The sequence below is a fragment of the Phoxinus phoxinus genome (genome assembly GCF_949152265.1).
Source record: "Phoxinus phoxinus genome assembly, chromosome: 18".
Taxonomy (NCBI): Eukaryota; Metazoa; Chordata; class Actinopteri; order Cypriniformes; family Leuciscidae; genus Phoxinus; species Phoxinus phoxinus.
Window position 1 is genome coordinate 3565520 of NC_136893.1, and position 16658 is coordinate 3582177.

Below are 16658 nucleotides of genomic sequence, written 5' to 3' on the forward strand. Positions count from 1 at the left end.
TCTGTTACAGAGGCCAGCAGAAGGGAAAGGCTGTCTCCAAGCAGAGGATGGCCCACTGGATAGTGGATGCCATTGCCTTGGCTTACCAAGCTCAAGGCGTGCCCTGCCCGCTTAGGTTGCATGCACACTCCACGAGAGGCGTTGCATCCTCCTGGGCGCTGGCACGTGGCTCCTCACTAACAGATATCTGTAGAGCTGCGGAATGGGCGACTCCTAACACGTTCGCTATATACTATAGCCTAGGTGTAGAGCCTTTGGTAGGGTTTTCCTATTGGTCGGTCACGACCTACGTAGTAGTGACCGACTGATAGGGAACGTCTCGGTTACATATGTAACCCTCGTTCCCTGAAGGAGGGAACGGAGACGTAGGTCCCGTCGCCACATCTGCTGCCGCCTGCCGGGGCAGCCAGCTTATCGGCTTGGCTTTTCAGCAAAAAACTACAGTGCAATCACCAGCTGCTCGTTATATACCCGCGCTGCGAGGCTGCGCAGCTGATGCAAATGATTGCACGCCAATGTGTATTGGCTCGTTTAGTTTCACTCGAAGTAGATCGGCTCTCTAGCGAGATTCCTATTGGTCGGTCACGACCTACGTCTCCGTTCCCTCCTTCAGGGAACGAGGGTTACATACGTAACCGAGACGTTTCCATGCTGGGGGAAGCTGTTCCTTCTTGTGTAAACGGTGGGGGTGATAGATTCCCTTTGAATTATAAAGCAGCAGGCCAATCTCTCTTGAGGAGGAGTGCCAGTGTCTGTCTGTCTCTGACTCTGTCCTGCAGCCTGGCTGCAAGGCTGGGGTCAGGGAACCATTTTCTTGCATGAATAAATTACTTTTCTTTTTAAATACAATTTGGATCTTGACGTCTCTTTTGCCTGGGAATGCTGTTGTTGTTTAAATAATTGATTCCGCCACAACAGGACTAACTTGGGTGTCTTCTCTGTTCCAGTGAGTGATTTGAGGATTGTTCTGCTGGGGAAGAATGTAACAGAAAACATCAGAGTGGGAAACTTCATGTTAGGAAGAGCAGCGTTTGAGAGTGAAGCACCGGCTGATGAAGAGCTGCACATTGAGAAACACAGAGGAAAACTGAAGGACAGAGACGTCACAGTCATCAACGCTCCTCAACTGCTGCATCCAGATCTGTCAGTCTCTCAGATCACACAGAGAGTGAAAGAGTGTGTGGATCTGTCTGCTCCTGGACCTCATGTGATCATACTTGTCCTGCAGAACGACTTCAGTGAGAGTGACAGAAACAGAGTGAAATATGTGCTGAATAACTTCAGTGAAGAGGCTCTTAAACACACTATAGTGCTGACCAATGAGGAAGAGATACACAATAACCACATTCATCAATTCATAAAAGAGTGCAGAGGTGGACATCTTCAGTACGATGAACGAAAATCAGGATTGAACTCTGAGATATATGAAAGAGTTCAGAAGATACTCAAGGAAGAAGAGGTCCAGTTTCTGAGCTGTGACTTGTCTGAGGAAGCAGGAGAAGAAGCATCAGAGGATGAAGAGCAGAGCAGATCTAGAAATTCAGTCACAGCAGAAGAAGAGGGAGATCTTGATCATGAAGATGAAGATGAAGGAAAAATCAAACAAAGCAACAAAGAGAAAAATGATGTTGCTGTAAATACCTTGTGTAAGTTTTGTTGGCAAGAAAGTTAGTTTAACCCTCGCATACACATCACTCCCTTCAAGAGAAAGACTAATTTGAGAAAATAAAAAAAAATGTTTATAATGATAAATGATAGGCCTAATACAACAAGTATGATAATTTTATAATATCTACAACAAACTCATTCAATATCATTCAATAAATAGCCTATACATATTTGACGTGGATGCAATGCTTTTGAACACTTTTCCTCTGGCATGCTGTGTTTTAATGTTTTAACTACAGAGATAATGGACTATCATGATAATAGCAGATTGTGCAAATATAGCCTAATGCACAACAGGGTGTATCTGTTTCCATTAAAATTATAAATAAATTAAAAATACTATTTGGTCAGTGGAAAAGATTGAGAAAAACTTTCTCTGAAATATATTTTACACTATTTGATTTATTTATTAAAAAACAAGGCAAGTATAGGCTACTAAATGATTTTTATTAATGTAATGTGACGGCACATCCGTATTTCATATTTTCCTAATGTCTTAAACATGTTACGTGGATGAATAATCATATGCAAATGATATGCAGATGAGGATATGCATAGTAAAACTAGGCGTTGTTAGCTCCATATATGGTTACTTCAGGGAAGAGACACATGTGCACACAATCTTCCGCTGACTTGGATTTATAAAGTGAATTCTGCGCAGGTTCTGGCGTACGCGCGGTTTTATAAGTCTGAATATTTTTTTGGCGCACACCATTTTTGGCTTTCGGGGCGCACACACATTTTTAGTAAGGGTTATTTTTATAAATGAGGCCCCAGGAGTGTCAGGGCTCTGTCACACAAAACCAAGAAATACACTAGACAGAAGTGACAGAACCCTGACAGACTGTAGCTAAGACATAACCTGCTTTTTTCATCTTTTCTGCAGTGACTTTATGGCTTTTATGGAGAATCTTAAAGCAGAATTAGTTTATGGTCCACCTAAGTTATAATGCTCAATAAATAATTGTTTTGGAATCAGATCTCAACACCCACCAAACAGAAATTAAAATCAGTTTCATTAAACCATAAAGAAATGAAAGTTTGAAAAAGTAATTTCAGGAAATTGTCAAGGATGATGTGTTAAATACATTTTCTAAATGTCATAATAAAACATTCACATAATTATGTCAAATTCACATAAAATTCTATTTCAGTTTGGTCTTTTGTATTAGTAATAATTCATACAGATTGCTCCTAAATGTTTGTAGGATTTGACTTTAAAAGACTAGCAGCATGACAGTTTTCTCTTTTTCAGATTCAATAGAGGATTCAGATGAAGTGAGGATTGTCCTGCTGGGAAAAACTGGAGTTGGGAAGAGTGCAACAGGAAACACCATCTTAGGCAGAGAAGCATTTATAGAAGACATGTCTCAAGAGTCCATTACTGAAGAGTGTCAGAGAGAGACGGCTGAGATTGATGACAGACTCATTACTGTGATTGACACTCCAGGACTGTTTGATACTAAACACAGTCAAGAAGAGATCCAGAGAGAAATCACCAACTGCATCTCCATGATTCTGCCAGGACCACATGTGTTTCTGTTACTGATACCAGTGGGACGATTCACTCAGGAGGAAGAAAACACAGTCAAGATCATTCGAGAGACTTTTGGTGAAAACTCCCTGATCTACACTATGGTGCTCTTCACCAGAGGAGATAATCTGAAGAAGAATAAGAAGACCATTGAACAGTTCCTGGATAAACCAGGATCTGCTTTGATGAAGCTCATCGGACAGTGTGGGAACAGATATCATGTGTTCAATAATAATGAGGCTGGAGACCGTGTGCAGGTCTCTACATTACTGCAGAAAATCAATGACATGGTGACAGCAAATGGAGGGAGTTACTACACATGTAAGATGTTCAGACAGATGGAAAGAGAGAAACAAGAAGCACAGATGAAGATGCTAATGGACGAAGTGGAGGAACTGAACAGAGAGAGAGATGAACTCCTGGCCAAACATGAAGAAGAGAAAGAGAAAATAAAGATGAACATTGAGGAAGAAAGAAATAATCATAATGCAGAGAATAAGAGAAGAGAAGAAGAATTTGAGAAAAAGATGAAAAAAGAACAAAATGTGTGGGATGAATCTTATCAGAGACTTAAAGAAGAGAGAGAAGAAATCAAAAGAGAGAACGAGAGAATAAAAAGAGAGAAAGAAGATCTCCAGGTCAAACACGAAGAAGAGAAAGAGAAGATAAAGATGAAGATTGAGGAAGAAAGAAGTAATCATGATGCAGAGAGGAAGAGAAGAGAAGAAGAATTTGAGAAAAAGATGGAAAAAGAACAAAATGTGTGGGGTGAATCTTATCAGAGACTTAAAGAAGAGAGAGAAGAAATCAAAAGAGAGAACGAGAGAATAAAAAGAGAGAAAGAAGATCTCCAGGTCAAACACGAAGAAGAGAAAGAGAAGATAAAGATGAAGATTGAGGAAGAAAGAAGTAATCATGATGCAGAGAGGAAGAGAAGAGAAGAAGAATTTGAGAAAAAGATGGAAAAAGAACAAAATGTGTGGGGTGAATCTTATCAGAGACTTAAAGAAGAGAGAGAAGAAATCAAAAGAGAGAACGAGAGAATAAAAAGAGAGAAAGAAGATCTCCAGGTCAAACACGAAGAAGAGAAAGAGAAGATAAAGATGAAGATTGAGGAAGAAAGAAGTAATCATGATGCAGAGAGGAAGAGAAGAGAAGAAGAATTTGAGAAAAAGATGGAAAAAGAACAAAATGTGTGGGATGAATCTTATCAGAGACTTAAAGAAGAGAGAGAAGAAATCAAAAGAGAGAACGAGAGAATAAAAAGAGAGAAAGAAGATCTCCAGGTCAAACACGAAGAAGAGAAAGAGAAGATAAAGATGAAGATTGAGGAAGAAAGAAGTAATCATGATGCAGAGAGGAAGAGAAGAGAAGAAGAATTTGAGAAAAGGATGGAGAAAGAACAAAAGGTCTGGGATGAATCTTATCAGAGACTTAAAGAAGAGAGAGAAGAAATCAAAAAACAGAAAGAAGATCTTCAGGTCAAACATGAAATAGAAATAGAAAAGATGAAGAAGATGATGGAGGAAGAAAGACAGAATCATGACAGCGAGAGGAGGAAAAGAGAAGAAGAATTCAGAAAGAGTGAAGAACGATACAAAACACAACTAGAGAATTTGGAGACAAAGTTACAATATGAAAAACAGAGAAGAGAAGAGGAAGATGAGAAGAGGAAGGAGAAAGAACGAAACATCAGAGATCAATGTGATGAGAAAATAAAAAAAGAGAGAGAGGAAATAAAAAGAGAAAAGGAGAGGATAGAAAGAGAGAAAGATGATCATCAGGCCAAACATAAAATAGAAATAGAAAAGATGAAAACAAAGATGGAGGAAGAAAGACAGAATCATGACAGTGAGAGGAGAAGAAGAGAAAAAGAGAAAGGAGAACTCCTGGCCAAACATGAAGTAGGAATAGAAAAGATGAGGAAGATGATGGAGGAAGAAAGACAGAATCATGACACAGAGAGGAGGAAAAGAGAAGAAGAATTTAATGAAAATGAAGAACGATACAGAAAAGATATCAAAGAAAAAGAGGAACAAATGCAGAAACGTCAGGAGGAAATGCAACAGATGCTAGATGAGATGAGGAAGCGGGAGGAAGAACAATGTAAGATTAATGAAGACAAAATTAAGTTAATAGAACAACAGAAGCAAGATGAACTAAAGAGAGTAAAATCTGCAAACTATGAAGAAGACAGAAGAAAAGACATGCAGAACATGGAAATCTGCTGCTCTCAAACAGCCTCTTCTCTACCGGTAAGTGATCAATGCAAATCACGGGTCAGGAGCATTTAGAGGACTTACAGGCTTTATAAGCATTAAACGCCAGGACACACCAAGCCGATGGTTGACCGTTGGGCAAATGTTGGACCATTATTGAGCGTTGGTCGGCTTAGTTTTTTCAGTGACGCACCGTTGGCTCTAGTCGGACGCCGATTCTGTATGTCGAAACCTGTAAAAAAAAAACTGTTGAAACTCCGGCAGAGCCCGTCGGTGAGAAAGATCACTCTGATTGGCTGTTCAGCTTAGCGAATCAGCGCACAAGAGAAAAGGAACTGACGAAATCAAACAAACAACAAAGTTAAGAGGGAACACAGACACTTGTCAACTTGTCATTTTTGAACAGTTGATTATTTTACAGGTGAAACTAATATATTATATAGACTCATTACATGCAAAGTGAGATATTTCAAGCCTTTATTTGTTATAATTTTGATGATTATGGCTTACAGCTTATGAAAACCCCAAATTCAAAATTAGAATATTGTGAAAAGGTTTTCATAAGCTGTAAGCCATAATCTTCAAAATTATAACAAATAAAGGCTTGAAATATCTCACTTTGCATGTAATGAGTCTATATAATATATTAGTTTCATTAGCCTATATTAGCCCGGCGGCCGTGTATTTTTTTTTCTCATACACGTTATGACCAGCAGACGGGAATTCAAATCAACCTTTAATGTCCACGCCTTTTAACAATACAAACAACTGAAACAATAAACTTTAAATATATACATATAGGCTATATAAATATGCCTTAGTCTAATAGAAAAATCTTCACACAATAATAAATAAAAAGAACTCAAACATGTACCCAGCCAGTGGGCGGGCTGTACATAACCTGTAGAATTTCCATCAGAATCCAGCACCAGTCCAAACACTTTCCAGACCTCTGATTTCCTACTCCTGTAGTAGCGATGGTGAATTCACCTGCGGCAAGTTTACTTTTCACCAACTCCATCTTCTTCTCCAGGCTAAAGGCACGCACGCAGCAGCGTCAGGTCTGCCCGCACCCCTCTCCATGATGCACGCCACGTTACACGCAGCAGCCAGACTTTCTTTACGGTGAACAGCAGCGATGATTAATTTTTTTATTTTTTATTTTTTCACTGAGCGGAAAAGATTAAGCCCGAGGTCCGACCCGACCCGAGTCATTTGCTTATATTTTCGACCCGAACCCGGCCCGACCCCGCGGGTCCCGTCGGGTTTGTCGGGCCGACCCGACCCGTTGAGAACTTTAGTTCTTTGGCGTTAGTTTGGTGTGTCCCTACCATATACTTGAGTTGAGTATATGGACAATACTATAGATTTAAAACCTACAAACATAATCTATACAATTGACTTACAAATATAACAAACTGAGAATTACGTTTTCTTCCATTTTAAAGGCTAGGCCTAAATAAACTAAATATCTATTATACATTTTCATTACCGTAGTTTTTCACTATAATATATATATTTTTCTAATTGGTGTATATCAGGCTATTATATATGCTAATTTTACACAATAACAAATTTGATATTGTATATATAAGATATATAATTATTTGAATGTGTTCATGTATTTACAGAAAGATGAAACTGGTCAAAACCAAAAGCTTGGGCCAAGAACCAATGAACAGCTCAAAGAACTCTATGATAGACTAGATCTGACAAAAAGACGTCAAGATAAAATGAAAACGGCAGACATTCTTGAAATCACCAAGTCTTCATTTCAGTCTCTAGAGCCACGGGAAGAGAATGAACTGGTAAACTCATTCCTACAAAAGCTGCTAAACTTGGACTACAGAGCAAGATACACAGCCATAAAACACAGACAGAAAGAATATAACAAAGACAGTGCAAGCCCTGATATTCACTCAATGGATGTTCAGATGGCCGTGTTTCATTGTGCTGATGGTTTCCTGAAGCAGCTGATGGTCACTAAACTCTCACAGTGTCAGTATTCACTGCCTTTGCTTGTTCCTGATCCATTCACACAGCAGATTGAGTTTCCTCTCTGGACATTTAGACAAATCATCAAGAGCTGGAAGAAGAAAGACTCCAATAATGAAATCATCAGTCAAACTCAACCGGTCTACAAGGCTGAGACTCCAATGGTGGCTTTCTTCAGGTTTGGGTCTGTATCTTCATCTAAGTCTCAGCTGATAAACGGCCTCATCAATGAGAAACACAACACGTTCTTCCACAGGAACTGCTCAGGCGGCAGCAGAACCAGATTACTGATGGACGGAGTGGTGGAGATCGCCTGGTACTGCCCTTCTGGGAAAAAGACCGATTCATTTGATGACTGTGTTGCTTTCTGTAATCTTCATGGTGATGCTGGAACCAATGAGAAACAATATGATATTCTGACCAGCATGGCTTCAGTAAACGTCCTCTTCTTACCAGATTTTGGACAGAAGAACCACTACCAGGGTTTGGTGAGATTACTCTTCAAATCTCCTCAACCCCTCATTTGTCTGCTCACTGACAGTGACTGTGAAAAAACTGAACTGGGGAATGGACAATTCATAAATGGTCTTTTGGACAAAAACCAATCTGACGTATCTAATCAGATAAGGGAGATGATCAGAGTGAGTTTAATCAATCAGAAAAAGACCTTTAAAGTTGAAGATGTGGCCAAACACACAGGAATCAGAGTAGATGAGGAGGATCCAGAGTGTCGGAGAGGGGAAAAGGCAGCGGCCCAGATTATGGGATTACTGAGAGGAAAGGATCCATCAACAGTTAAAGAAACAAACCTGCCCTGTCAGGGGAAACTGTGGCATGACTGGTGTAAAATCAACAAAAAGCTGCATCATCTCCAAGGAGAAAATCTAGAGGAAGATAAAAGTACCAAACTCAAGAACATGAGAGAAATAAGAGAAAAGCAAGTGGCCCAAGGACCAAGTGAGTTCATGAAAACGTTTATTGAAACAATGAAATCACAGAGAGACCATGAAAAAAACTATTTCCTCACATGGATGAAGAACCTGTTGGATGACTTCACTTCAGAGAAGCTCTGTGGACTTCATAAGGAGTATGGTGTGAAATGGGATGAAGTCTCAGCACTGAAAAAAAAGCCTGATAATCTAGATCAACTGCAGCATGAACAAACAAACCTGGAAAACTTATCAGACAAAATCAGCCGTACAAGTTTAGGACTCGAGCACATCTTGAGAGAGTTCGGTCAGATCTATGAATCGTGGTCATCGGTGAAGAAGAACAAGAAAGACAATCTGCAGTTTGACTTCTGTTCTCTCCCGAGTCTTGCAGCAGAGATGATGATCTCTGGATTTCCAATGGAGCTGATGGATGGAGATGCTGCTCATATTCCTCTGACCTGGGTCACTGCCGTTCTAGATGAACTTGTAAAGAAACTGGGAGACAAAGATGAAAAAATCTTTGTACTGTCCGTTTTAGGGATTCAGAGCTCTGGGAAATCCACCATGCTGAATGCCATGTTTGGACTGGAGTTTGCCGTCAGTGCGGGAAGATGCACTAAAGGAGCTTTCATGCAGCTGGTCAAAATATCAGAGGAGATGAAAACTGAGCTGAAGTTTGACTATATACTGGTTGTTGATACTGAAGGACTTCGTGCACCAGAACTGGCTGGAAGGTCATCAACACATCGTGACAATGAAATGGCCACATTTGTTGTTGGTCTTGGAAATATGACCCTGATCAATATCTTTGGTGAAAACCCATTTGAGATGCAGGACACTCTTCAGATTGTTGTTCAGGCCTTCATGAGGATGAAGAACGTCAGACTGAGTCCCAGCTGCATATTTGTGCATCAGAATGTCTCAGATATTACAGCTGGAGAGAAAAACATGGAGGGTAGGAGACGACTGCAGGAGAAACTGGATGTTATGACAAAACTCGCTGCTAAAGAGGAAGTCAGTGATACAGAAGGATTCAGTGATGTGATTGCGTTTGATGTACAGAATGATGTGAAGTATTTTGCTCAGCTCTGGGAGGGCAGCCCACCCATGGCAACACCAAACCCAAACTACTGCGAGAACATACAAGAACTCAAGCAAACTATTCTTACACATGCTTCAAAATCAGATAGCATAATGCTGACGCACCTAAGAGACCGTATTAAAGATCTGTGGGAGGCTTTGCTTAATGAGCAATTTGTGTTCAGCTTCAAAAATTCCCTGGAAATCACAACATACAAGAAACTAGAGACTGAATACAGCAAGTGGGCCTGGAGCCTTCGGAGAGCCATGCTGGACATTGAAAACAGACTACACAACAAAATAAAAAATGAAGCAATTCATAGTGTTGAGGAAGCTGATCTTCACACAGAACTAAATGCCAAAAGTGAAGAAGTGAAAAAGACAATGTCTGATTTCTTTGAGAAAGACAGAGACGCAGCTTTACTGAATCAGTGGAAAGGTTTCTTTGAGATAAAAATCAAACAGCTTCAAGAAAACATTGTGAGAGAAACTAAGAAGAAATTAAATGGGGTTCTTCAGCAGCGTCACCTGAAGAAAAAGATGGATGCTGAGAGGACACATCATGAAAACACACTCTTTGAAAAGAGCAAAGAACTTGCTTTAAAATTCAAAGAACAACCATATGATGAAAATTTCATGAAAACACAGTTTGATTCCTTTTGGAAACGACAGACAGCTGAGATCATCAGAGACACTCCTTTAGTAAAAGATATTGACATATTAGGAGATGTGAAAAAGATCCTCATTCAGAACTATGAAAGTCTCAGTATGAAAGTGAGCAGTAAGCACAAAGATATGATCTGTTTGCCAAGCTATTCAGAATATGTACAGTTAAAGAAATCCAGTGGATATACAGCACATTTAAAAAATGTCTACAAACAAGGTAAAGAGAGGATCGGTCTTGCTTTATCTGAAGAGGATGAAGTCCAGATAAGATCCTTAATCACAGACATCACTGAACACACAGATGAAATGATTCAGTCATATAACATTGCAAAGATGGGCTACAACAACAGCTGCATTCAACAACTCGTAGATTACATAAAGGCAAGAATAACACAGCATGAGGAAGGGCCAAATGTGAAATATGTGTTTAAGAGTGAATTCTTCATGGATCTGGTACTTTTCATATGTCACAGAGAAAACAAGACATTCACTGATCAATACAAAATATTCAGGGAAGCCAATGATCCTGTTCTCTATTTTGAGAGGAAGAGTGAAGAGTATTACAGGATTTTCCAGAAATACTGTAAAGGAGCAACATCAACTGCTGTTTTTGGTGAATTTGTTTGTAATAAACTTAAAGAGCCCATTCAGCAGAATATCTACAAACAAACAGCCAGAGATTTAGCAGATGAAATGAGGACAAACTGTGAATCACTAAATGGAAACCGATCAAACCTGGAGAAACACATCTTGAGGACGCTGGCAGAAAAACATGATTTCAAAGCTTACATGACCTACATTAACTATCCCAGAGAACACTTCAAGAATTTCATCAGAGATGAAGTCAGTCAGTACATCACTGTAAGATTTGAAGATAGTGTTCGACCCAAGATGGAAAACAGCATTAAACTGCTGGAGCAGAAGATCACAAACGCATCACACGAATCCACCAAACATGTAAAAGCTGGTTCATGGTTGCATCATTTCACACAACAACTCTCTGATGTGCTGGTATTTTCTGTAAGGGACCTCACTGGAGTGAGTCATGATGATGTTGATGTCAGCTTCCTAGATGATGTGATAAAGAAAGAACTTCCTTCTATAATATCTGACATACACAGTACATTCAGCACAGAAACCTTTCCAGTAAAGCTGGACCACACAGACAGACCAGATGAGCTTCTGATCGATCACCTCTGTGACTGCTGTTGGGTTCAGTGTCCTTTCTGTGCAGCGATCTGTACAAACACAATAAAAGACCATCCTGGAGATCACTGTGTTCCTTTCCATCGTAATATTGGACTGAATGGGTGGTTTTACAGAGGAACAACAAACCTATGTATCAACATCTGCACATCAGCAGTAGCCAGTGATCTATATTTCTATCCAAATAGCTCAGATGATACAGTCCTCTGGAAGGAATACAGAAAAGGAGGTCCTGAATATGCGTCATGGAGTATCACCCCGGATCTCTCTGAGCTGCCGTACTGGAAATGGTTTGTGTGTGAATTCCAGGAAGATCTGGAAAAGCACTATGGAAAAACCTATCAGGGACAAGGCAAGATTCCAGATGAATGGAGAAGATACTCTCAAAAGGAAGCTATTGAGAGTATGGATACATAAATTTAATGGAACAATTAACAAGGACAAGGAGATTATGTCCATACTTTAGTGAATGTGGCATATACTAAACTAAATATAGCGTATTGAAACTGCTCAAAGAAGTAGTTCACAGAATAGATTCAACATTTTAAAGCAGGGCTATGCAGGTTCGCAAATTTTTTCGCTATATTGTCGCTTTTTGCTCGCAGGTTTCTCTATAGAGCTCCCCCTACAGCTTCGGAATAGATATTTGACAACACTGTCGAAAAACTCGCTGTCGACTCTCAGATACCAGAGGCTAGTAGATCAACGAAATCAGAGCAGATGGGACATTCTTTACAACGTCGTATTCATTCGGGTTCGAACAGCGTGAGGAAGCGCAATAATGATATAATTTTAGCAGATTTCTTTTTGCCGTAAAGCAATTCTTTACATCGCGAGACCTGATATCACGCGATACTTCCTGACTCCGTGTCCGGTGGGCTGCCGGCTCAAAGTTGCAAGTGCGTTTTTTTCCGCTCACAGGCGCTTGGGGGGTGCGAGACGACCACCATTCAACCCGAAAAAAGTCATATAACTATTCCAATGACTCAGAAGCTGTTCGGTTCAGGTAAAAAAAAGTTACTTAGAGCACCTTTAAAGAAAGATATAGTCAGTCTTCTGTTCTACACAGCAGAAACGGATCTATACTTAAAGACAGTAGATGTTTGAAGAATATACCAAATATGTAATTTTTTATTTCATTAACTTACTTTCACACTAGTTTGTCTCCTGTTGGTGTATTGCCAGATGTATTGTACTGCTCTACAAATGCCATTTATTCAGAGAAATGCAGCTATGAGTAAATGCATTTTACTATAATAACATGACCAAAATCATGCAAAGTTGAAAATTATACATCATTAGAAAAGTACTGCCTGTGCATTCCACTTTTACTATACCTTACTATATTATTTCTCCCCCTCACTGCTTCTTATATATGGAAACATCCTTGCCTGTTGTTCCTTAAGCATTCTTTACCTGTTAGCTCATAATATTCTTTATACCAAGGTATCCTTGGTGTTGATTTATATATACCCAGCTGAACAATAAACTTTTGAAGAAGCTTGAACATGGACACTGTCTTCTGTGTTTCTTGCTGTACTTGTGCTTTCCTGATTGAAGGGGCTGAGAATATTTAGTGCGCTGAGAAATAACCTCAAAATCATCAAGAGCTGTTAATTTCTGTGGTTCACAGCAGATTACATTCAAACCAACCAGATTTAACATGAACTGAACCCCAGTGTCACAGTGTCTGGTTTGTGTATTCCTGGTGTCCACTAGATGTCCTCTTCCCCACGGTGTCATCCACATCCTCACTACATTTCCCATGATCCTGTCTGTCACTTAGTGTTCATTGTGTTCAGCTGTTTCTTGTCACCTCATTTAGCACTTGTGTATATATACCCTGTCAGTTTCAGTGTTTGTCACGGAGTCCTTGTTAATGTCCCCACACTTCCGTTCCTGTTGTTCGTGTTTGTCTTTTGTATTTTGGATTGCCTTATTGGACTTTTGACCTTTTGCCTGGACTGTTGTGAGTACGGATTACCCCTTAATTAAATACTGCTATTGGATCTTCCTGTTTCTGTGTGTGATTCGTGAAAGAAGGACTCCGTCATGCAGAGATCCAGCGGTATGGGGTCTCCTAAGTCTCCAGCCACTGAGAGGGGGAATTCTCAACCTAAAGAGATTCCTCCTCGTATGAATATTTTTGAGTGTTTTGCTTATTGGGCCCGATTGACTGAGGAAGCTGATAGGAGGAAAGCTTCCACACCCCTTTCAGAAGCTCCCAGAGAGTCATTCGAGGGAACCCGGCTGGCAAAATTTTCTGGGACCCACGGAGGTCATAGGAGAGGAGGTACTAGAGGGGAGTCCAGGTATCACTCTCCACCTCGATCCTTCATGGAACCTGAGGTGGTGAGGTCCAGCCCAGACTTCCATCCGCCGCCGATCCCATCCAGTCCAGAGCCTGCCTGTCGCCATCAGAGGCGGCAGAGGAGGAGAGGGAGAGCTTCCTGCACTCCTGACGTTCCCGAACAACCCACTGTTGTCCCGGAGACCGTTCCGGTACAGTCCGCTGTCATCCCGGTGGTTGTTCTAGTACAGCCCGCTGTCTCCCTGGAGGTCGTCCCCGAGCAGCCCGCGGCCGTCCCGGAGGCCGTGCCCGTGCAGGCCGCTGTTGTTCCCGTGCAGCCCACTGTCATCCCAGAGATCGTTCCGGAGATACCCACCATCAGTCCGGCCACGGTAAGGAGGGCTGTCTTCCTTTTTTATGCTGTGGCAGTACTGCATGCTTGGAGGAGGCACAGCACGTCTGCCGATCCAGAGCCTGTTCACGTCACGTCTGCCGAGCCTGTGTCTTCGGACAAGATGGCTGCCACAGAGATTGTTCACGTCACACCTGCCGAGCCTGTGTCTTCCGACAAGATGGTCGCCGCCGAGCCTGTTCACGTCACGTCTGCCGAGCCTGTGTCTTCGGAGAGGATGATCGCCACCGAACCTGTGCCTGAGCCGGTGGTGTCTGTTCCTGTGCCTGAGCCGGTGGTGTCTGTTCCTGTGCCTGAGCCGGTGGTGTCTGTTGCAGTTCCTGAGCCGGTGGTGTCTGTTGCAGTTCCTGAGCCGGTGGTGTCTGTTGCAGTTCCTGAGCCGGTGGTGTCTGTTGCAGTTCCTGAGCCGGTGGTGTCTGTTGCAGTTCCTGAGCCGGTGGTGTCTGTTGCAGTTCCTGAGCCGGTGGTGTCTGTTGCAGTTCCTGAGCCGGTGGTGTCTGTTGCAGTTCCTGAGCCGGTGGTGTCTGTTGCAGTTCCTGAGCCAGGGTCTGTCCCTGTCCCGCCTTGGTCTTCACCGCCGTGGCCGCCCGAGGGGTCTTCACCGCCGTGGCCGCCCGAGGGGTCTTCACCGCCGTGGCCGCCCGAGGGGTCTTCACCGCCGTGGCCGCCCGAGGGGTCTTCACCGCCGTGGCCGCCCGAGGGGTCTTCACCGCCGTGGCCGCCCGAGGGGTCTTCACCGCCGTGGCCGCCCGAGGGGTCTTCACCGCCGTGGCCGCCCGATGGACTGTCTGCTTCGCCCTGGCCGCCCGATGGACTGTCTGCTTCGCCCTGGCCGCCCGATGGACTGTCGTCTCCGCCATGGCCGCCCGATGGACTGTTGTCTCCGCCCTGGCCGCCCGATGGACTGTCGTCTCCGCCCTGGCCGCCCGATGGACTGTCGTCTCCGCCCTGGCCGCCCGATGGACTGTCGTCTCCGCCCTGGCCGCCAGATGGACTGTCGTCTCCGCCCTGGCCGCCAGATGGACTGTCGTCTCCGCCCTGGCCGCCAGATGGACTGTCGTCTCCGCCCTGGCCGCCAGATGGACTGTCGTCTCCGCCCTGGCCGCCAGATGGACTGTCGTCTCCGCCCTGGCCGCCAGATGGACTGTCGTCTCCGCCCTGGCCGCCAGATGGACTGTCGTCTCCGCCCTGGCCGCCAGATGGACTGTCGTCTCCGCCCTGGCCGCCAGATGGACTGTCGTCTCCGCCCTGGCCGCCCGATGGACTGTCTGCTTCGCCACGGCCGCCGGTTAAGTTGTCATCCCCTGTTCCTGTTCCCCTTCATGGTCCTGGCCCTCCGTCCCTCCCTCTGATCCTCCACCATTCCACCTCCCGCCTGGACTCTTGTTTTGTTTGTTTTTTATGGGTCTTGGAGCGTCTGGTAGCCGCTCCGTAGAGGGGGGGTTATGTCACAGTGTCTGGTTTGTGTATTCCTGGTGTCCACTAGATGTCCTCTTCCCCACGGTGTCATCCACATCCTCACTACATTTCCCATGATCCTGTCTGTCACTTAGTGTTCATTGTGTTCAGCTGTTTCTTGTCACCTCATTTAGCACTTGTGTATATATACCCTGTCAGTTTCAGTGTTTGTCACGGAGTCCTTGTTAATGTCCCCACACTTCCGTTCCTGTTGGTGCCTGTACCTTGTTCTTGTCTTGTGTCTTCGGATTGCCTTTATGGATTATGACCCTTGCCTGGACTGTTTTGTGAGTACGGATTACCCCTAATAAATACTGCGCTTGGATCTACCTTTTCCTGTGTGTGTTCGTGACACCCAGCCTACATCAAGTGGACTTGATGGTGAGCACTGGCTTTGGAAGAATGCATTCACACCAAATAAACCGAAACAGACTTATTTCTGCTCCAAATGCTCTGGTGTGAAAGCAACTGTTATCAGAAATAGTATTTGCCTATTTTAAACTATAAGTACAAATTTTTGGATAGCTTTAAGCAGGACAAAATATTGCTTTGTGTTTGATATAAGCAAATGCTATATAAACAAATGCTTGAATGCTATTTGCTTGGTTCGGAAAGTACCTGCAAGACTTTATAATGTAATAAATGGTTAAAATATGTATGATGTAGAAATAAAGAAATAAGTAAAAAAAAAAAAAAGTTAAAACAATCTCCAATACTGCTGGTTTGAGCTGATATATTTAGCTTTATGCTTAATTAGTTTTTTGTTTGTTTTTTTGCATTGCATTTTTAAATGCCTCCTTTTAGACATTCCTGAAAAACTCTTAATTCTGTAGATTTGACTGTCTTAAATAACAATAGGGTTAAAGTTATATAATAAAAGGACACACTGCAAAACAATTCACGTTTATTTGTTTGTTTTGTTTGTTTGTTTGATGTTTATTTGAATAGGGACAGATACAAAAAACATATATTATTACATAAAGAACAATCCGATGTACCACAGTGTTTATAGCCATGGCTAATTCGCAACACCTGTCCCTAGAAGAGCTTTTAACAGTTAAGATAATAAAAGAGTAAAACATTTTTTTTACAGTGAATACAATAAAATGTCCAGAACCCAGTTAATACCAAAAAGTAAGTTTCACTGTAACTCACACAGATGCACACCTCACATACACACAGCTATACATCTCATATG

General features: G+C 42.4%; 2 protein-coding genes across 3 annotated transcripts in view; one reads left to right on the forward strand and one right to left on the reverse strand.

The window, feature by feature from the left end:
* LOC306986405 (interferon-induced very large GTPase 1-like) overlaps positions 1-12808 on the forward strand; it is a 34170-nt gene extending 21362 nt beyond the window's left edge. For both annotated transcript variants that reach the window (XM_079589612.1, XM_079589611.1), the window contains exons 2-4: positions 948-1646; positions 2924-5457; positions 7053-12808. In XM_079589612.1, coding sequence (XP_079445738.1) covers positions 948-1646; positions 2924-5457; positions 7053-11717 — 7898 coding nt within the window. In that variant the 3' untranslated portion in view covers positions 11718-12808. The remainder of the gene's footprint in view (positions 1-947; positions 1647-2923; positions 5458-7052) is intronic.
* LOC306986409 (uncharacterized protein) overlaps positions 1-16658 on the reverse strand; it is a 242215-nt gene that overhangs the window by 205545 nt on the left and 20012 nt on the right. The window lies entirely within an intron of this gene.